At 38.1% G+C, this 21576-nt stretch overlaps 2 protein-coding genes across 3 annotated transcripts; both read left to right on the forward strand.

Moving 5' to 3' along the window:
• The first annotated feature begins 651 nt into the window (after nucleotides 1–651).
• On the forward strand, nucleotides 652–11616 carry LOC103707494 (putative magnesium transporter NIPA4). 2 transcript variants are annotated; one of them, XM_008792003.5, is made up of 9 exons: nucleotides 652–1236; nucleotides 3464–3520; nucleotides 4212–4302; nucleotides 4387–4547; nucleotides 4723–4850; nucleotides 4954–5091; nucleotides 7393–7485; nucleotides 11007–11112; nucleotides 11195–11616. In XM_008792003.5, the coding sequence occupies exons 1-9, from the start codon at nucleotides 1062–1064 to the stop codon at nucleotides 11302–11304; spliced, it is 1059 nt and encodes a 352-aa protein (XP_008790225.3). In that variant the 5' UTR covers nucleotides 652–1061; the 3' UTR covers nucleotides 11305–11616. The 2 variants fall into 2 exon arrangements, with proteins under 2 accessions (XP_008790225.3, XP_008790226.3); XM_008792004.6 differs by having other exon boundaries at nucleotides 669–1236; nucleotides 11198–11616.
• Nucleotides 11617–17183: 5567 nt separating this feature from the next.
• LOC103701420 (leucine-rich repeat transmembrane protein kinase family protein) lies at nucleotides 17184–21328 on the forward strand. The gene is made up of 2 exons (XM_008783455.6): nucleotides 17184–20037; nucleotides 20666–21328. The coding sequence occupies exons 1-2, from the start codon at nucleotides 17514–17516 to the stop codon at nucleotides 20971–20973; spliced, it is 2832 nt and encodes a 943-aa protein (XP_008781677.6). The 5' UTR covers nucleotides 17184–17513; the 3' UTR covers nucleotides 20974–21328.
• The last annotated feature ends 248 nt before the right edge of the window (nucleotides 21329–21576 follow it).

Consider the following 21576-nt stretch of genomic DNA (forward strand, 5'->3'; position numbering starts at 1 on the left):
CTACCATCGAAAAAATATCCATCCTATGCAATGTTAGAACTAGTTATGATGCATACCGAGACCGGAAAATATCCAAGTCAATCTGAACCAAAGTGATTAGGATCAATCTTAGATCAGAAAAACATTAATTTAAAATAAGGCGAATGCATTCTCCATGCAAGCTCCACTTCTCAACTTGATCATCTTCTTAATGAAATCAACTTGATCAATATGAAACCCGGCCAAGATCCAACTTGAATGGAAATTAATTGGACTCAAATTTCGAGCTAGTTGAAGCATTTAATTTGAATTATACGAGACCAAGGTCCACTTTGACATGGTTGCAGCCTTAGAAAAGCTATGCAAGAGATATACACAGCCGTTTCCCGTGTCGTGCATCCACCTCCATTGATCGCCACCTGTGTACCCGACCAGTTGTTGTCTTGGGCGATAAAATCCCAATCGCACAGTCCACGTGGTACTTTACCTGCCACGCGGTGGAGGCCACAGCGGGTCCGTACTGGTCTTTCAATACTACATAAACATGGTTCCCACGGTTCTCTTTCTATGCGGGACTCTATTTACCGCTAGATTGAACATGGTTATCAAGCGGACGGCAATCAAAGGTCTCATATTTTTATGCGTAGGTTTGGAAAGATAGGGGTGCAGGTACCGGGGAGTGACGGGAACCATCCCAAGGCTGGCGGTTGGGATCTGCGAGGCACCGAGCGGCAGCGCGCTTCGCTTTTATCTTCTCGCTTAATCTTGTTCTATTCGGTTTTAAGATCCGCTTAATCTAGGAACTAATTCGATAGATCACGGCTATTATTCGCCTTTCTCTTTCTTAATGCCAACTCCATCGCTCGCTTCCTCTGTGTTTCCGATCTAAGTAAACAAACCAATCCGAGAGAGCGCGAGAGAGATTTGGGAGCGAGAGAGAGGGGATTCTAGCTGCTTTGATTTCCAGGAGGAGGAGTAGAGCGGCGAGGTATCGAGCGGGCGATGAGTCGACCCTATGGCTGATCGTAGGGAATGGAAGGCGTGAGGGGCGGCGGCGGAGGAGGATCGGAAGGTAACGCGAGATGGCGCCGCCGGGGGTGCCGCCTGGGAGAAGTTGGGTGGATGCATACAGGGGCATGTCAGCGGATAACATCAAGGGTTTGGTGCTTGCTTTGTCGTCCAGTTTCTTCATAGGTGCTAGCTTCATCGTCAAGAAGAAGGGTTTGAAGAAGGCCGGGTCTTCCGGGGTTAGGGCAGGTGCGGATGGATCTCTCTTTCGTTGCTATTCTTCGTTTCTTGGATCATAAAAGGGATTACATGATGATTTTTGTAAAAAAAAAAATTAGCTTTTTCGAAATTTTGGAGTATTTTATGGTTTCTACGGCGCTGGTTGTGCGAAAGATCTAATCTTTGGATGATGGATGGCAATCAAATTTCCTAGTCTGCTTTGTTTTGCCTAAGATGGTTTAGTATCATTGCAAAATTTATTTAATAAGATTATTTGAAGCGACTAGGAAAATTTTGGGGGAAAAGGTTCGCGTGGAATTCCAGGGAGATATGTGGATCAAAATTTTGCAGTCTTTGCATAATAGTTTTGCTGAATTTGATCATATGTATTTAGGGCTTAATACAAGCTTACACAGGAATGCCGTAGGGTGATATGGTACTTGCCAAGAATTATTATTGTCCTTGCTAAATTGTATAGACGGTGCGGGGTGGATCAAGAAATATGCTTGTCGTTACTTCCTAAGAAATATCCTTTCTCGGCACTAAAATACAGTAGAACAGACATGTGACTCTTCGTTTCCATATATAGGCATCTTCTAATGAATCCCCATTATTCATGTACTATCAAAAAATAATTTGATTTGTATAGCTTCAAAAAAGGAAAGTAATTAATTTTATAATATAATCTAAGAAAGTAACTTTTTAACCGCGGCAGCTATTGGTTGAAATCAGGTGTTGGATCTTTTCATATACGGACTAGAAGAAAGATCTGAAATCCAAATGATGTAACTGTATATAGTAAAATAAAGCTTATGCAGCAAAAACTTAATTCTGTTAATGGGTGCTCTACACGTTTTCAGAAAATTTGTCATAGCAAACAATAAACATGTTAGGCACCCCACCATTATCTCAGATCAGGGTTTGCTATATGCTGGGGCGAGCCTGTGAATAAGAATTTGACTTTAAGCTGCAAGCAGCTTACTTCGGACCGATATGTGCTTTGATCTCAGGCCATGAATCAAAATCAGTACGTACTACTCCATACCAAGCATACCATACCACATTAGTACTAAACGGAGACTCGGTATGGGAGATATGTTGAGTCTCAGCATGCCGAAAAGATGCATGTACCGAACATGTTGACACTATACCAACATGGTACTAGTATGGGATCCAGTACCAAGATTGCAAATCTTTTATCAAATTCTCTTCCATTGACATAGCATATGAGTGTGCATGAATACATCTTTATATGTCAAGCATGTGTGCAATCAATATAATCAAACCATAATAATATTGCACACTGCAATGTACCCTAGTGTCCTTTATTTGTGAAATTTCAGCAAGCAGAGAAATCAAAAAAAGAATTCAAAAGGAATAGGAGAAACTAATCTTGTGCTTTAGGATCATTAGTTTACATAATAGTTAGAACATTGAATGTGATGAAGTAGAAAGATGTGAAAGAAAGAGAACAGTGGATGATCTTGTCTGAACTCATCAATACCTTATATGTTAAATTAAAGCAGGCATTTCTACCCAAAAAAATGAAAGCAGACATGAGTTTGCAGTTCAGGTTGCTCAAGTCAGTCTGATATTTGCTGGTTTAATGTGTGACAGCTGGTACACCTCAAATCACAGATTTTTGTGATATTGATAGATGAGGAATGTAACAACTGTCAGAAATCTAGGGAGTGAGATGACAAATGAATGTTATTAGTGACGATTGGAGCCACATCCATAATGCTTCAAATGAAGAAAATGCTACTCATATAGAATCAAACAATCACAATTCATCCATTAAGTATAAAGTGTCCATTCTTCAGATACTAAGGTTCCTATGCAACAGAGAACACTGGAAAATTTTCATCTTCTGTTTAATGCATTTTCCAGATATCAATATCGCCTGGTCTGCACCATCAGTAGTCTACTGGTCAAAATGGGGCATATGAACAAATGGCAATCAATCTATAGCATTAGAATGAAAACACTTAATGAAGAGAATATTGGGTCTATGCATATATGCTTTTCTATTGGCACTTCAATCATTGCAAGATTGACCTTCCAGCATTTACTTTGACCATATTTTATTGCTTTTCCATTGGGACTTTAATCATCATGAGATTGATGTTCCAGCGTTTACTTTGACCATATTTTATTGATTGCTTTTCTCAAGGTAATGTGACTTCGTAGTTCTTGCGAAACATGCTTTCATACCTATCCTCACTGGAAATATCTTACTGTTTTGATTTCACAACAGGAGCTGGAGGCTATTCATACTTATACGAGCCACTTTGGTGGACAGGCATGATTGCAAGTAAGATGACTTTATTTTTGGTGCAGATTGTACCATACTATATTTTTCAAGTAGATTTCAAAGGTCATTTGGCACGAGCTATTTGTGTCATGTTATTTAGATGTACCTTGTTGTTCTTGTTTTCGATGAAGTTTTTGATTAACACATTAATTATAGTTTAACTTTATTGTTTAACAATTACATGGGCTCATCACTGCCCTGGATAGTGGAAAACCATGTGCTTTGTGTTACTATTATTTGTGCTTATAATTTTCTTAGTGAGAACTTACAAAGGTGTATTGGATTCATGTGCACGAGCTTCTCTTTTCCTTTCCCTTTTCACCTTCCGCCTTGCCAAGACTTTGTAAACAATTTTTCTAGATGGTGAAAGCACACAGAAAGATATGAGTTAGGTGGTCTAAGTAGAAGAATAGTCTTTTGTGGTCCTATATACCTTCTTCTGAGGCCTAGCTGTGAGTATCATTCAAATACTTGATGAGTCCAATAAGATGCATTTGTACCATAGTAGTCCATAAATGGGAACACTAAATGCTATATTTTCTGGTTGCTTCACTTTTTATCAACATATTACTCGAGCTTTTGCCTAGTAGATAACTGTGTTATATAGGTTGCATGTAACTCCCATGTTTGGGGAACTTCCTCTTTGTTGTTGTTGATAAGTAGATGCTAACATGTGTGTGCTGATGAACAGTGATTGTTGGAGAAATTGCTAATTTTGCAGCTTATGCGTTTGCTCCAGCTATTCTAGTCACTCCTCTTGGTGCACTTAGCATAATCATAAGGTCTGATCCAGAGTCTAGAATCACATTTCATCTGCATTTTTCTTACATATTTACTTTTTGATACAATAGTCTTCTTTCTTGCAGTGCTGCTCTTGCACATATTATATTACGGGAGAGGCTACATATTTTTGGCATTCTTGGCTGCATACTTTGTGTTGTTGGATCAATCACAATTGTTCTCCATGCTCCACAGGAGCGTGAGATTGATTCTGTGAAGGAAGTTTGGGATCTTGCTACTGAACCAGGTAAGGCTGTTTTTCAGATTATTTGATGGAGAGCCATCAAGCTTGACATGTATTGAAGTTAGCTGAACTTTTTTGTGCATTTACCAAATAATCACATTTCATTGTTTTAAGATTCTTTTCTCTATTAGATACTTGAAAAACAAGCTAACCATTTTTTTAAAAAAATTGTTTGCAGCTTTTCTATGCTATGCAACTATAGTTATTGCAGCAGCATTCATAATTATATTTCATTTCATCCCTGAGTATGGGCAGACACATGTACTGGCATACCTTGGTGTTTGCTCTCTCGTAGGTTCCTTATCGGTATGTAATGGTCTACGTAAGGCATTCACCTTTAGTTCACTTTTATGTTTGTCTTGGGGAGTTGACAGTAGTAATGGTCATACAGTAGTCTATGCTCTAACAGGTCATGGCTGTCAAAGCTCTTGGAATTGCTCTGAAGTTGACATTTTCAGGAATGAACCAATTAATATATCCCCAAACATGGGCCTTCACTATAATGGTAGCTATTTGTGTGGTTACCCAGATGAACTATTTAAATAAGGTAATGCCTCTCTTTTATTTCTTTTGTAAATTTGATTTCTTTAAAAACTGATATCTTTTGCGTTCACAAATTTTGAAACACCACAAAATTGATTCTCAAGATATAAACAGTTTTCTAGTTTATATTAGTTTGCAATATTGCTGTGGAGTTGATATTTGTTATCTTACAAACGAATGGCCGCATTACCTCTTACATTAGCAACAATCAAACACATTAGATAACAAACATATATAAGACTCAAACTCTTCTTTAAATCTTTACAAGAGAAGGCTTATAAAGTCCATAATACACACAACTAGAAAAGAGGTAATATATGAAAAAAATGTAAGGGAAGAGCAACTTGAAATAATTAAAAGCTTAGAATTTTCTTGAAGCACTAACGGGAATTTTTATCTTATTCTGTGTACTATCGGGTTACTAAGCTCATATATAGTTGTTTCAGGCTTTAGCTTATCATTTAATACCCATTTTGTAGGCCAACTTTGTTGTAAGAACCATTCAAGTGGCCCCCTCTTTAGTGGTGTATTAAATTTTTGCGCACTCAAGGTGGATTCCCTAATTAGTTAGCAAGATGAAGGGTCCTGGTTGTACAATCACTTCCTTCTTTCTGTCCCACCTTCTTTTTTTTTGCCTTATTTTCTTCAGAGTGTATATGTTTTATTAAAAAATTCTCCTTTTCATATTTATTTCGTCTATTAAATGTTTAGAGCTATTTGAAGTTTAAATTTATGGCCTTTGTCTTAGGTCTGATCTCAAGACTGCTGGAAACAGGATCAGATCTTGAGTGTCAACATTCATTATTATAATTAGTCTTAGATAACTGGTAAGGTCATTGACTAAAAAATGTCATTCCTGTTGAACTGTAAATAAATGACCATTCAGGACACCATAAGGAGATGAGACTACATTTTCTATAATCTGTTGTGGGAAAAGAGTGCATGTGCGCACATTTGTATTTTCAGAAAATGATACTAAAACTCATTCAAGTTTAAAAGAAATAGGTCATGAGCTTTATTATTGAAATTTAGCTTTTATTTCCAACATGGACTCGGTTAATGCCACACAGCAAAGAAGGATAGGTCAGCTTTTGGTATAGATGATTATATTATTGCTTTTAAAATGTTTGATCAGTACATATAGTAAGAGAAAGAAATCCCATGGATGAGTTTGCCCTCTGACGAAATAAACTAACTCAATTAAATAAAACTATTTGTAAAGTCCACAACTTTAGCTAGCTAGGACGAGCATTTTTAGCATAACCTATTAAGTAGACAGAATGAGTTGGAAACTATTTCCATTGGAGTTATGTACTGTTCTCCATTTGCAAAGATTTGGGAAGAACTGTGGCATAAAGCGTTGCATTCACCTTGTGCCTACCTCTTCATTCAAGTTCCCATAAGAATTACCCAAAAGAGATATGGCATGTTAAGTGATTCTCTCTGTACAACAGTTCATTCAAACCTGTGTCCTGTAAATATAATCACAGAATTCTTATATTCAACTCAAACAGTACTATGCTTTTAAAAATTACATCATCTAAATCAATTTCGGATACAGGTTAAGTGATTCTCTCTGTACAACAGTTCATTCAAACCTGTGTCCTGTAAATATAATCACAGAATTCTTATATTCAACTCAAACAGTACTATGCTTTTAAAAATTACATCATCTAAATCAATTTCGGATATCTTCTTTTATGTACTTTCTCGTAATCAATTTCTGTTCTGGTTAAATTATAATAATAATATGTAAATTCTAAAGAAATAGTGAATACTTCACAATGCATGGTGTGATCATGCTTGATATAATAATCTTAATGTATATCTACGCGAATTTGTATACATGCCATCATATCATATGTATGAATAATGGAAGAGTTTCAAAGCCACTGTAACGGCTATAATGATGGTTTATTCTTAAGACTTAATCTGCATCTAGCAATATCATATTTGTGTGGATAACATACTAGCTATCTTGGAGAAATTTTTTTGGGTATGCATTATCTTTTAAGTTCAGTATTGCTTTATCCTTTTCTACTGAAATTCTATGGCTAAAGTCAATTTCAGCTTCTTATTTAGAAACATTCCACTTGTATGTTTAGAGGTCATGATGAGGTTTGTTGCTAATCATAAAGATTTAAGGTTATCTTGAAGAAAGTCATTTTCAAGTGAAAAATAATCACACAGAGACAGATGGCTATGGCTAATTGATATCATGCAAAGGTTTTTATGCTTGTTTCATGTCTCTGACTGTTGGGAGCTTCTCAATCAGTAAGATAAAGAATTTGTGCATTGTTTGCAGGCACTTGATACGTTTAATACAGCAGTTGTGTCTCCAATATATTATGTGATGTTTACATCATTAACTATTTTGGCTAGTGTGATCATGTTCAAGGTAATAACTGGCCTCTAACGCAATGGATTATTTGCTTTGAATGCATTATTAATGAAATGGTGTTATATATGTATTTATGCTTCAGGTTCATTCAGTTTCTTGCATCTGTTAATTGAAATGTTCACTTGTCCAATGGGCTTTTTGAATTTTTCACCCAGTTGATGGACCTTTGTTCTTTGCTTACTGTTTAACAAATTTATTCATATTGGCTTTTTGTCATTTGGTTGGTTTTGGCATATTTGGCAAAAACTTATATGCTATTCTTTGAGTGTAAAGCACAAATAGAATACCATAATCTACACTCTTGCTATAAAAAAGATTATTGCCAATTGGTTGGACTTTGGTGACATGTTATAGACATGGACATTGTTATTATTGTTATACTGGTCCTCAATCAAGTACCCCTTTCCTGCTGTTATTTGTGTTCCAATGAGAAAATGGTACCCAGGATGGTGCACTAGGATGTACCGACTGCTCCAGTGGGTACTGACAGGGAGCAGGCATTAGCTAGTGGGGTCACCTAGTACCAGCCAGGACAGCTAGTTTTCTCTCATGGAAAAAAAAAAGAGAACCAATGTTGGCTTTCTTTTGTCTTGTTGGTCCATATGAGGGAGCTTGCAGAGGAAAAGAGAAAGAGAAGGAGAGGAAGGAGAGTAAGGGAGAGGAGGTACGTAGATTTGATCTCCTCTCGCTCATGATTTTCTTGATCATAATATGATTAATAATGATAAGTGATGTTCCATCTATATTTCTCAGTAATTTTGAAATTTTATTCAAATCACAGGTGCTGGAACCAGTACTGGCACCATTAATCCAACAATTGGGTCGAAAAGCCTATTTAAGGACCTTAAAACTTGTAAAAGTTCATTAAAAGTTAATTTAAAACAATAAAACCCTAAACAAAAAAAAGGGGATTGGAGTTGTCTCAGGAAAGTACTGGGATGCCAGCACATCCTGAGTGTTGTGGCTGGTGCATCCCGGTACCTTACTGACCTGAGACTAGACTGTGATGGGTGCCGTTATCAGTTCTTGAATTGTTGTCCTTAATTTTCTCTGGACATACTTGAAAGAAGGGGCTGCTAGGATCCATATTGATATTTGTAGTCTTGGGATAACTGAGGTTTATATTTACATATTAGTGCATAAAGGTACTCTTTTGGCTATAAGGGCCTTGTCAAGTCAGACTTTCGGGTCCTTCTATGAGGTTCTGAACTTAGTGGAGCGTGAACTTGCATACTAATTAATTCTAGTCTCATTAATATTTTTGGTCATAAGTAATGAAACTGATTAGTTGATGCGCCTAAAAACTATGGATTTTGTAGGCTAAATCCTTTTCTTATAGTTCTAATGGCTAATTAACTTTGACTGTCTTCTCTACATGTATTTGCTCATGTTCCAATATTAGTTTCCTTTGCATTTTAGTGATTCATGCTTTTGGTCTTATTATTACATAGTTGGTAGAAACATCCTACTTGGGAATTATATCTCCTTGAAATTCTCTCTATGCCTCTCTGGCTTCTCTTCCTAGCATATTCTTCTATTGAACACTTCCAGTGTAACTTCACCTTGTTCATCTAGCTGTTGTTTAATTTGTCCAACTCAATTTTTCTTATTCTACCATTCTAGTTTATTCTCATAACTCTTTTTCAATTAAGTGCTAGCATGTGATATTTATTTGGCAATTGGCACCACTAGCTCCTTTCTGACCCTCACCTGTAACCTGCTGTCGAAACGCATGCCATATATTTGAAGTGGAATTTGCAGCCCTTTTAACTTTTTGAGTGTTAAAATTTGTTTGGTATATGCTGTTTCTCAAGTGAATTTTTTTATTGGTTTCCTTTTGACAGCAGTCTATATGTAAAAACATTATTGATTATTCTATCAGGCTTGTATGTCTCTTTGTTAAATGGCATGTTTTCTAGTTTCATGCAAAACATGGGCTCTCAGCCCACTCATTATTTTCTCAAAATCCTCAAAAGAATAAGGGAAGAAAGGATGAGGTTATTCAAGAGGTTTGATTCTTTTTGGCAAGGGATACAAAGTGTTAATTAAAAAGACTCGACAGCTTGGGCATCATTACTGTTGGAAGCAACTCGATTAATCAGATAGTTCTGCTGATATTTTTCAATGCTAGTTATGGAAATTCTTACTATTTGTCAAGATGTATATGTTGTTATTACATGTCAATTTCCACTAGCATCTCCGAATAAGGGGATTCTATTTTCTGATATTCTCTGGTAATTTATAATTATTTTTTCCACCATCATTAGGTAGTCATTGGAGAATCTGTTAATCATAGACAACAGACAGTTTCTTCATCATTGTTGAGTTTTTGTTATTTGTTTTGAGTCATCTATAATCTGAGATACTCTGGTAAAGTATTCTCATTGTTTTCTAGTAATTCCAAAATGGGACAATCATTTTGGATTTATTTGTTCTCATCTTTTATCCTGTTGATCAGCTATCAATGCCCTCTATACTGCACTCTCCCTTCGGAGAAATTTGTCCTCAGACTTCATCTTAGTTTTCCAGGTGTAGATGGGTGTTCAGGGAAGCAGATATTTTAAAAACTTATAGGCTTAGGAAGTGGGTGTCGGTTTGAGTTTCAGGAGAGTTTCCCCAAGGGAGTTTGTTACCCTAGATAGAACATTTCTGCTTAGGATCTACCAGACTGAAAATGCCTAGAAGATATTAATTGTATGTGTTGAAACTCTCCTCCCTATGTATTTACAGGGATTTATTGTACCAATATTGCTAATACGCAAAAATGTTACTATGGGGCATATATATTGGAAAGAATCACATTTTTGATTGATGCATCTGAGAACATGTATGAATCAGGATTCAATTAGTTTGGATGCTTCTAAATGGTAGATCCTAGCAAAACACTGCATCACATCGCATCCATGAGAACCCTCTTTTTTTGTGCAACACTTGATTTTTGATTTCTAGCATTTCAATGTTTTAGATCATGATCCACAGTTTAATTCTCCAATGGGGACTGCTCATCATTGACTTCTTTGACTCTTAGAGATTTAACAAGGAGTGTGTGGTTCAGCCATATGCATATACATATACTTGCTAGCTAGCTAAGTTTAGGGGTGAAAATCTAGCATCGAGAATTAATCATTAAAAAAGGAAAGAAAATGTCACAATAGATTTTTGGAGAAGTTATTCTTAGGCTCTGGAGGAGTGAGTTATGTGGCGTTGGGCTTAGTAGGACGGATACTATCCCATGGCTAAATGCTCTACGGAACCATAACCTTAGACAAGTCCAAATTAATGGGTTCTAAGATCAAGTTGAGTGGGCAGAACTCTGAGAATAACTTTAAGATACACTTTGTATCCCAGTTCATGCGTATCATGTAGCTGAACTTGAGGGGTTTAGCAGACAGGCAATTGAGTTTCTTGTTCTATACTTATTTGTCATGCCAGAATGTTAGATGCGACGGTATTCCTTCAGTGATTCTCTTAAAATATGACTAGATTAAATTGCATCGTTTTATCTTTTAAATTTACAGGACTGGGATCGGCAAAATCCAACACAAATTGTTACAGAGATGTGTGGCTTTGTGACAATCCTCTCTGGGACATTTCTCCTTCACAGGACGAAGGACATGGTTGATGGTATGTCTTTTGTATATATCTGGGCATCACAGCAGACCACTTGTTTCAAACTGATTCAAGATCATTATTTTCTGTTCTCTAGCAGGTGGAACGGCATCTCTTTCTATGCGACTCCCAAAGCATGCCGATGAGGATGGCCTTACACCTGAGGGCATCCCGCTGAAGCGGCAGGAATCATTGCGATCACCATGATGTATTTATTGTTGTGATCTCTGATCTCCACCAAATTTCCACACTTGGGGCTGCTCATCTGTCACCCTGCATGTAGGAGAAGTCCTATACTCTTTTTGCAGTTGGAAGAAAGTGGTATATTTGCATACCCTACTGAAGCATTAGGCATTCACCCCTTCTGGGAGAGAAATTGGTGCATATCAATGCGGATAACAGCAGTTATAGTCTTGAATGTTTTTAGCTTCATTTGCCAGGAAGCTCACTGACTTAATCTTTGGTTTGGCAACACTCTTAGATACCAAAACAATCTATGCTTTAACGGTGGTGCCTCAATTTTTAGCATTGTCCTCATTCTGGGACCCAAAGTTTGTGCTGGCCTAAGCTTAAACTGACCAATTGTCTTGAAAACATTAGATTAGAGGGTAAACCTTGCATGGTTCAGGGGACCGTTGAAAAATAGGTTTTTTTTGGAAAAAAATCATTATTCAATTTCTTTTTTTTTTGTTCCACAAAAAATCGAAAGCAATACCCATTCTTTTTTGGCAAGATGTTTTCTGTCAGAATTCCTCACAATCATATCAACTCATGAGAATGTTCACCACAACACGAGGCTTATCTTTTAGAGCAAACTATCTAATGCTGTTTGTAGGTTAGTCTAGTTACACCGTAAATGAAGTTCCACTTTGACGTGATGGTTGATGTATCTCCTATAGTCATACTGTATCTCCTCTTCTATCATATATGTAACGAGGGACTACTTGAACCTGGTAAACTTGAAGGCAGTAAGGAGACTGAGAGCGAAAATAGTTGGCTAGCTCGGTGCGTTAGAAGCTTGCCATTTTTGAATTCCTTGTATTTGTCCATATTTTGAGATTTGAAAGGCAGCGTTGAGGTTCAAACTAACTACTTTTTCTTTAAAGCATGCATTACGGGGTGGATCAAATATAGTTTCCAAGATTTTTGGAGAGCAGTTCAAAAGAAAACCACTTCAATATAATTCTTGAGCCGGTTAATAAGTGTGCAGCATTTTTCATGTTTGATCATTCTATTGCACCTAGCATTCATAAACTGCTGAAAAAATGCATAGAAAACACTCCGACGTGCACATAAGGAAGCAAGATTGCTTATTTGGCTTGATAATGCCTAGTAGCAGTGAATTATCGTCGTTTTTTAATACTAATCCAATATTTTCTAATATAATCCTAGTAGCAAAATCTTTTCAACGTATCCAGAGAGATAGAGATCTAGTATCTAGCATTTTCTTTATTCTTTCACTTGATTCTGGCATCTTTGAATCACTGCAACAACCGAGATTTAAAACAACGAAGCCACCCCCAAAAAAATAGCAATTATAACTGTATAAGTAGTATTAGAATTTTTTTCTTCTTAAACAATGTCTTTGGGCATGCAAGTGAGATCATAAGCTTCTTATTTCCAGTCGTAATAACTTTGATGAATGGAGGAAATTTAGGAGGTACTTTAGAGAGCTGATTGTCAGAAAGCACCAATTCTGTCAGAGAACCTAGTCTTCATTATTATGTTGGCCGGATTACTAACTACTTCCATTGCTTTGGTGGAGTCGATACCGGACCTATGAATACTGCTTGCAGTTATGAAACATCCACTTACAACTTGAGGAAGGTTCTCTGCTGGATGTAGACTAGACCTCCATCTTCCACCCGATAAGAGCGTTTGGAAATGATTAACAGAGCAACCGCTGTGATCAGCCACATGCCAATGACAACACTGATGATAACTGTAATAATGAGTAAAGTATTTCGTCTTCCTTTCATCAAGCCACATGCCAATGATAGGTTTTTACAGGATGTATGTAGTCATTTTCTGCTATCATGCCAAATTTATTCTCTTTAGCTGTAAACATTCACCCACAGTTAATGATTTGGAGATGTGGTACAGGAAGCAATGCAGCTGGAGCTTTCGATATACTAAATATCCCATGCAAAAGAGCAAAATTGCTTTTCTTGGATTGTTACTACCTTTACATGTGAATATATCATATTTTTCATTTCTTACCTGAGGTTTTTGTCGCAATCCCAGTGCTAGAACCAGCTCAATCTCCCAATGGAGTTTCCAGGAAAAGGACTGTTGGAGTGGAAAGCTTGTCTCCTTGCATTTTGGCGGTTACTTTTTCCCTGATTCAAGCACTTTTGGATAACTGTAGACGTTGAGACTGAAACAATGAAGCCTCCAACAAAAGCCAGAATCATAACAAGGACATGAGAAATTTTTATCTTAGTTTTAGTGCTAGTTGAAATAGTGTTAGATCTTCTTTTCTGGTCTTCTTTGAACCTCAAATTTTTTTTCTTACAAAAGCTCTGATTTAGAGTGTCCATCGGGCTTGTATCTTTCATGCACCAAAGAAGGATTCATCTTCATTCACACAAATTCACCATTGAATCATCCACCACACAATTTTTATAGCACTCCAAACTTCATCATCTACGGATTGTAAATTGACTAGTGGATTATTCAATAATGAAGTTATCCAAAAAAAGATGAATCTTTGTTTTGCATGAAAGAAATTCTCCTAGCCGCACTCTAAAAGCACTTTCAAAAACGTTTTGAGCCTACAAAATAATATAATATATTATGCAATATACTAAAGTAATAATATCATATTCATATATTTAATAAAATTATACTATGTAATAATACATTAATCTATAAAAATAATTGTAATATTTTTTGGAAATATTATATTATAATTATTAACTGATAGATATATTGTATTATATTATATTATTATATTATACTATACAATATTATATTATATTATATATAATGTATTATACTATATTATACTTTACTAATATAATATCTCGCTACTATAATAATTATATTATATATAATTTATTATTATTATTTATATTAAAAATATTTTTTTAGTTTAGTTATTAAATATATAATAATGTCCTACAATATTTTAAAAATATAGTTACTGAACAATTATTATTATTATTATTATTTTGGTTAAGAACCCTGCTTCCACCGGCAATCTCAAAACAGGTAGAATTGGAGGACCGAAAGGAATGGAAAGAGAAGCGGAAATTGCGTGGATTTTTCCCTTGGGGCCAGAGTTGACCGACTTGATTGACTTGAGGTCTACAAACTTTAAAACAGTTTCGGGTTCCTAGACGTTCAGAATGGGTTGAAAGTTACGTGGGGATTTGAGAGGCCAACAGAGAAGCTTGACTGGGAGGCTTACAGAAGATGGAAAAGTAGGGAAAATAGGGATGCTCGAGAGGTCTTTGTCCCTGAAGTGTCCTTCACTTGGCCCACATTTGAATGGACTTTTTGGGCCTGGAGTTTTGGATGTTGGTTTACCACAGATATTCTGGAACCAGTACACCACCCCTTTAGATGCTTGGAGTTTTGAGTACCATGGAAGAGGATTGCTTTCTCTGTTCCCATTGCTGTCCTTTTAAATGATAAGTAGTAGGCAGGCCCAGGCCGTGCCCTGCGAAGATGGGTCAGGAAGAGTTCCATGTACAGTGTTCTGACCACAGACCCTGGAGAGCGGTTTTGATCTTGATTATGTCATCCATCATATTATTATTGTAGTTAGTAGTAAAGTCATGCGATAATAGATGTCATGTTGAAATTTGGGAAGGAGTGGCAGTCAATGCCCTCAGCAAACGCATGGTGGAAGTATATTATTTGTTTTCTAATTCAAATCTAGAGCTTGGAAGTTTTGGAAGTTTGTTTATTTGATAGTTAGAGGCTTTGGAAGTACATATATACATACATAGTTTTAACATTTTGAAACATTTTGTTATTTTTTGCCTTTAAACTCAAGACATACAACGGATTGCAACTACACTCCTGGGTTACATCTTCTTTCTCAACTTCTCATTGACAAGTATTGCACTAGAAAGATTATTTTCCGCAAAGACATACAACGCGATGGCTCATTTATACCAAGACATAAATATTTGAAGTGTGCAAACCTTTGAGTTTAAACCCCACCCAGCTTCAATTACATTATTCGAGAAGAAGCTTCACTTTACATCGTAAAGGTAGTTATTCATGCATCAGGTACACACGCATGAACTAAATGCCACAAAAAATCTATCTACGAGGATTTCAGTTTTCTCCTAACTGAGCATCGATGATAGGATTCTCTTGAGAGAGTGGTTGTGAAGGGATCACATATAGAATAGGGAAGGGATCTTAGTGGTGCTTATATATACTTACAAGTTTAAGCTTTTGGACTTCGACAGATTCCCCTGATTGGAAGATTCAACTAGGTGGAATTAGGCAGCACCAGCTCACTATGTTTTCTGTGGTTTATATGATGAAACTGTGAATTACTCAATTGTAGGGCTTGTTGGAAATACTTTGGATTCCTTGACTTCTAAAATTCTCTAGTCTTCTTGGGTAGTCAGATGTAAAATGTGCAGGAGATAATCACTTAAAGAAGAAACTTTGATTGGCTTTCCAAAATTTGAACATACATGTAGTAGATAATTCCCTTCACTACTCTATTCTTCTCGTTCATTTTCTGATTTTGCAGCTGATTCCTTTTTCCTTTACCTTAATGAATTACGGTCGAACTTTTCCCAGCTCTTTACTTGTTTCCAAAAAAAAAAAAAAATCAACATGCTGAACCAAAACTTCTTGAATTAGTGCCCAACATTTTCTTTACAAGCTATGCAACATTTTCATTTTTTTCCCCTCCTTTTCTTTGAGGAAGGCAAGGAAAGAAAGGCCCACCCAAATTTTAAGGAGACAAGTTATGTGACTTTGATTGGGTGATAAAATCTCATCCTTATATAAAGGTATCAAGGTGACTTTGTTGTGCTTTAGTCTTTTACTATCACCACCCTTCTCATTCTCCAAATTAGAAGTAGGAATCCATTTTTTCCTGACCCTACACCCCACCTCTTCTGTCATACATTGTGAGAAAAAGTTGCTTTCGATCTGCGAGCTGTCTCGCCTTTACATTTAGACTCTTCCATGCAAAAAGTCATGGTAGATTTTTTTCCAAACACTATGTGGCCCCAAGTTTCTGATTTAGATAAAACGACTTCTTGGCTAGACCGTGTTAGAGTCGAATTCAGTCCTTAATTATATTGCTGAAATTTCGCCATGCGTCCCCACACTGCTTTGAATTTGTCCCCCCTCACTAGATTCTTTTCAAATCTATCGAACCACATCATCCCATCTGGGTGGATGTCCAGTGGGACACGATCTTATGTGCGACATTTGTCCTCCGTTTCAAACTTCATCAACCAGAAGCAGGAAGGAAGTAATTCATATCGATCTCACTCCTCCACCTGCACTCATGAATCAAATTGCTCAAACTATCCCGAAACTAAATCTCGAGCAACAAAGAGAGTGCTGGCTCCAAGTTCAGAGAATGTTCGAATCTCCTCCCCTGACCATGCCTGTCCTCCTTTCAATAAATTTTTAACTGGTTAACCTCCCAAAGCCTCTACTCTCAAATAAACAAATCTCCCAAACCTTCCATCAATTAGAAAACAAATAGTATACCTCCATCATGCGTTTATTGTCGGCATCGACTGCCACTCCTCCCCAGATATCAAGACGACATCTATTGTTACATAAATATACCACTAATCACAGTAACAATATAATAGATACGGAATCAAGATCCAAACCGCACTCCAAGGTCTGTGGTTAGAACACTGCAGATGGAACTCCTCCTGAGTCCTGACCCATCTCCGCAAGGCACGGCATGACGCACAGCAATGGGAACAGAGAAAGCTATCCTCTTCTATGGTACTCAAAACTCCAAGCGTCGCCAAAAAGTCCATTCAAAGTTCCAGTCAAACGTGGGCCAACCGAAAGAAACTTTTAAGAGAGAGACGTTTCCATCCATTATAAACCTGCGAGTCAAGCTTCTCTTTTCTCCCTCCAGTCCCCACTTAACTTTTCAGCTTATTCTAAACCTAAACCCCTAAGAAGCATATAATGTTTTCAAGCTTGTAGACTCAGTCAGTCAGTCAGGTCAGTCAACTGTGGGCTCACCTTTTCCGTTCCATTCAATCCCCCCCCAACCCACCTCTTTCCTCGTTCCTTCTTTTCCTGTTAGTCTAAAAGACCTGCTTTTACGTCTTCTTTCGTTCATTCCGTGTGTTCAAGTCTTTGGTAACTCTTTCACTTCGAGTACAAAAACCTCTGCGCTCAAGATGAGACCAAGATAGCTAGCTAGCTTAAGCTCTTCCGTCGCAACGAAGCCAGGAGAAATGGGGAGGTACGCTCATGTCTTCTTCGTTCCTTTATTCCTCCTCTTCTTGTGCTGTTTCTCCTCCTTCTTTGTTTATGGTTTGGCTGCCAGTTCGTTCCAACTAGTCCAAAGACAGAGAGATATCATGACCAATCTCTATAAGAGCCTCCCAACGTCTCAAACTAATGGGTTGTGGAACACCACCACGGACCCTTGCCATTGGGTTGGGGTGACCTGTTCCCGCCCTGCGCCCTCCTCCGTTGTGACCTCTCTCTCCTTGTCCGGCCGCGGCCTCTCCGCCACCAGCTCCTCCTTGGTCGCCCGCTTCTTTGACATCCTCTGCCGCCTAGACTCCCTCAAGTCCCTCGACCTCTCTCAGAACTTCCTCACCAGCATCCCTGCCTCCTTCTTCTCCAACTGCAGCGGGCTCTCCGGATTGGAGTCCCTCAACCTCAGCTACAATGGCTTGAACGGTCCTCTGCCTCGTTTCTCGGGCTTTGGGGCTTTGCGGTCCTTGAATCTATCTTTTAATACCTTATACGGAGCCGTGGATAACGGGCTGGAAAATCTCACCAGACTGAAAAGTTTGGATCTTTCCGGCAATCACTTCACCGGCGAAATCCCCACTCTGATTTTTGGTTATGAGAACCTCACATTGCTGGATCTCAGTCAAAATAATCTAACTGGGTCTGTTCCAAAGGGGATCGAGAAGCTCTCTAAGTTGAAAGAACTCCTCCTTTCTTCCAATCTTCTCGGTGGGACAATCCCGAGTGGTTTGGCAACGATCAAAAACCTGTATCGATTCGCTGCCAACCAAAACAATTTCTCTGGCCCGATTCCTCGTGAAATTACTACTCATGTGAGTGCTTTGGACCTCAGCTACAATGGTCTCACCGGGGAGATCCCGCCGGAACTCCTCTCGCCGCCGAGTTTAGAGTATGTGGATCTGACCGGTAATCACCTTCAAGGACCCATACCTTGGAATTTGTCACAAAGGCTCTATCGTTTGCGACTTGGCAATAACACACTCAACGGAAGCATTCCATCAACAATTGGGAAGCTGCCCAATTTGACATATCTAGAGCTGAATGACAATGTATTGGACGGAGAGATTTCATCTATGCTGGGGAACTGTAAGAATCTGATGCTGTTGAATCTGGCTTCCAATCAGTTGCGGGGGACTTTGACAAAGGAACTGGGTTACCTCAAACAACTGGTGGTCTTGAAGCTTCAAAACAACAAGCTTATTGGAGAAATACCTGATGAACTCTTGAAGTTTCAGAATCTGAGCACTCTCGATCTCAGCCGAAACTTCCTCACTGGTGAGATACCTCAAACAATTTCCAACTTAAAGATGCTTTCAGTTCTGAATTTACAGAGCAACGGATTCAATGGTTTAATACCTGGTAGCATCAGTAGCTTGGATTTTCTGATAGAACTGCAGTTAGGAAACAACCGTCTGAGCGGAACGGTTCCAAGAATGCCAAAGAACCTGAAGATAGCTCTGAATCTCAACAGCAATCTCTTCAGCGGACCCATACCTTCCTATCTCGGTGACTTATCTCTGTTGGAGATTCTCGATCTCTCGAAGAATAGTTTTAGTGGTGAAGTTCCAAGTTCTCTTACCGAAATTCAAAGCTTGACAGAATTGAATCTCTCTTATAACCAGCTTTCTGGAGTGCTTCCAAAATTTCGTTCATTTGTCCAAGTCATAACCACTGGAAATAAGGATCTCATCATCCGAAATACAAGCTCTAACACTAATACAACCTCTAACACTACCTCGATGAAAGGAAAACAAAATACTTTACTCATTGTTATGGTTATCATTAGTGTTGTCATTGGCATGGGGCTGATCGCAGCGGTTATTCTGTTGATCATTTTTAAGCGCTTTTATCGGGTGGAAGATGAAGGTCTACAGCCAGCAGAGAACCTTCCTCAAGTTGTAAGTAGATGTTTCATAACTGGAAGCAGCATTCATAGGTCCGGTATCGACTTCACCAAAGCAATGGAAGTGGTTAGTAATCCGGCCAACATAATAATGAAGACTAGGTTCTCCACCTACTACAAAGCTGCGATGCCCAATGGAGTCGGGTATTCTGTGAAGAAACTCAACTGGACTGACAAGATTTTCCAGACGGGCAACCATGAAAGGTTCGGCCAGGAACTGGAGGTCCTGGGAAGGCTGAGCAATTCCAATGTTATGGTTCCACTGGCATATGTCTTCACGGAAGATAGCGCTTACCTGTTCTATGAACATGTACACAAGGGAACTGTGTTTGATTTCCTTCACAAGGACCCAGAAAATGCATTGGATTGGCCATCTCGTTACAGCATAGCAGTGGGGGTAGCTCAAGGGCTGACTTTTCTCCATGGGTGCGATCCACCAGTTCTCCTTCTCGATCTTTCAACAAAGAGTGTTCGCTTGAAGTCGGTCAAGGAGCCTCAGATAGGAGATATCGAGCTTGGCAAAGTCATCGATCTTTCCAAAAGCACTGGGAGCCTTTCTATGGTTGCTGGCTCAGTTGGGTACATTCCTCCAGGTGAGCTTTACTTCTTCTTGTCTCTTTAAACCGTGATGATACTAAATATTGTCATAAATTCTGTGGAGTTTGTCCTCATCCTAGCAGTTGAGCGAATAAGGTATAGCATTAGCAGTTGAGTCAATATGTCCATTAGGAAGCGCCATGTTTTCTTAGATTCAATTCAACTTCTACTTCACAGGCTATATCAAGGTTATATTTTCTTTGAGAAGAATTTAGTTTAGCTTGTTAACACAACCACGGTCACACCATTTTGAGTTTCGAAGTTACCATAGAAGATAATTATTTTTATGCATGCTATCTAGGTGCTAATCCCAGAGTGATCCACCTGTAAAACTATCCAATTATGTATTTCGATGACTCCTTTAGTAGTTAATTGCCCATTCAGAGTTAACTTTGAAAACACCTTTCTCAGTATGTTGATTATGCTTTAAAGGATTTAAAAGAAACTTTCATGAAGATAAAATGGAAGCACAATATAAACTGTAGGTGCCTGGTAACGTCATCATCCTCTTTCATCCAGAAAAAAGAGGCCATAGCATGAAACTGGTGGTTTATAAGCTAATGGAGCAATAAGCAAAAGTGGCTCGGATATATTTAATCTAAATTATAGTCTCTATGGTTGCAGAGTATGCATACACTATGCGGATAACTATGGCCGGCAATGTTTATAGTTTCGGGGTCATCTTGCTGGAACTGCTGACTGGAAAGCCACCAGTGAATGGGAGAATTGAGTTGGCCAAGTGGGCACTGAGCTACTCTTCTAGGCTTGAAGAAAGAGAGATGATTCTTGATTCTAGGGTTTGCAAAGCATCGCTTGCTGTCCGTAATCAGATGCTGTCAGTTTTGAAGGTTGCCCTGGCATGTGTTAGTAACTCAGCGGAGGCAAGGCCCAAGATGAGGAACGTGTTGAGAATGCTGTTTAATGCAAGGTAATCATGGCTAATGACTCATGAAAGAAGTGCAACTGAAGAAAAATTGTTCTGCCTTATTACACCTAAACTTGTTATAGAATAGGCAGTTGTGTTCTCTTTGTTACGTTGTCGATACACACCCATCTATGTATTATAGTGTGATCATATTCCCTTTTTCCAATTTTTGAAGAATGAATTGGAGGGGTGCTTCTTGTTTCAGCAGTCGTACAAAGTAATGGGAAAGAAGAGATCATAAGTTTCTTGCTTTTTATATAGTCAATATGGTAGGGGCTTTGCCTGGTGATGTATTTCCCATCAAATGTATGTATCTGCTACGTATATCAATTAATGTATCATACAAGGTCCAATTTTTAGCATAGTAATGCAGCTAGCATGCAGGTTAAGCAAGCAAGAGAAAAGGCAAAAGATGAAATTATAAAGCTTTCGAAGCATGGGGAACAGTAGTAGGATGTATTCATGCTAGATGAGTATGAGCCATCCAGTTTATCAAAAAAAAAAAAAGCATGGGGAACAGTTCTTTGTGCTTAAAGCTAATAAATTTTACTTTATCGAAGAGATTGGTGCTATTACTACAAAATATCCACAGAACAAGTGCCCAACCTTT

The sequence above is a fragment of the Phoenix dactylifera genome, chromosome 4 (assembly GCF_051530095.1).
Source record: "Phoenix dactylifera cultivar Ajwa chromosome 4, Ajwa_hap1_PhDact_Kaust_v1.1, whole genome shotgun sequence".
Taxonomy (NCBI): Eukaryota; Viridiplantae; Streptophyta; class Magnoliopsida; order Arecales; family Arecaceae; genus Phoenix; species Phoenix dactylifera.

What these genes read in the sequence shown, in the direction of transcription:
- LOC103707494 (XM_008792003.5), top strand. Translation starts at nt 1,062, where the DNA reads ATGGCGCCGCCGGGGGTGCCGCCTGGGAGAAGTTGGGTGGATGCATAC. An exon ending in AGATGAACTATTTAAATAAG is followed by an intron (nt 5,092 to 7,392) that starts GTAATGCCTCTC and finishes CATTGTTTGCAG; the next exon opens with GCACTTGATACGTTTAATAC. An exon ending in CTAGTGTGATCATGTTCAAG is followed by an intron (nt 7,486 to 11,006) that starts GTAATAACTGGC and finishes TTAAATTTACAG; the next exon opens with GACTGGGATCGGCAAAATCC.
- LOC103701420 (XM_008783455.6), top strand. Translation starts at nt 17,514, where the DNA reads ATGGGGAGGTACGCTCATGTCTTCTTCGTTCCTTTATTCCTCCTCTTC. An exon ending in AGTTGGGTACATTCCTCCAG is followed by an intron (nt 20,038 to 20,665) that starts GTGAGCTTTACT and finishes CTATGGTTGCAG; the next exon opens with AGTATGCATACACTATGCGG.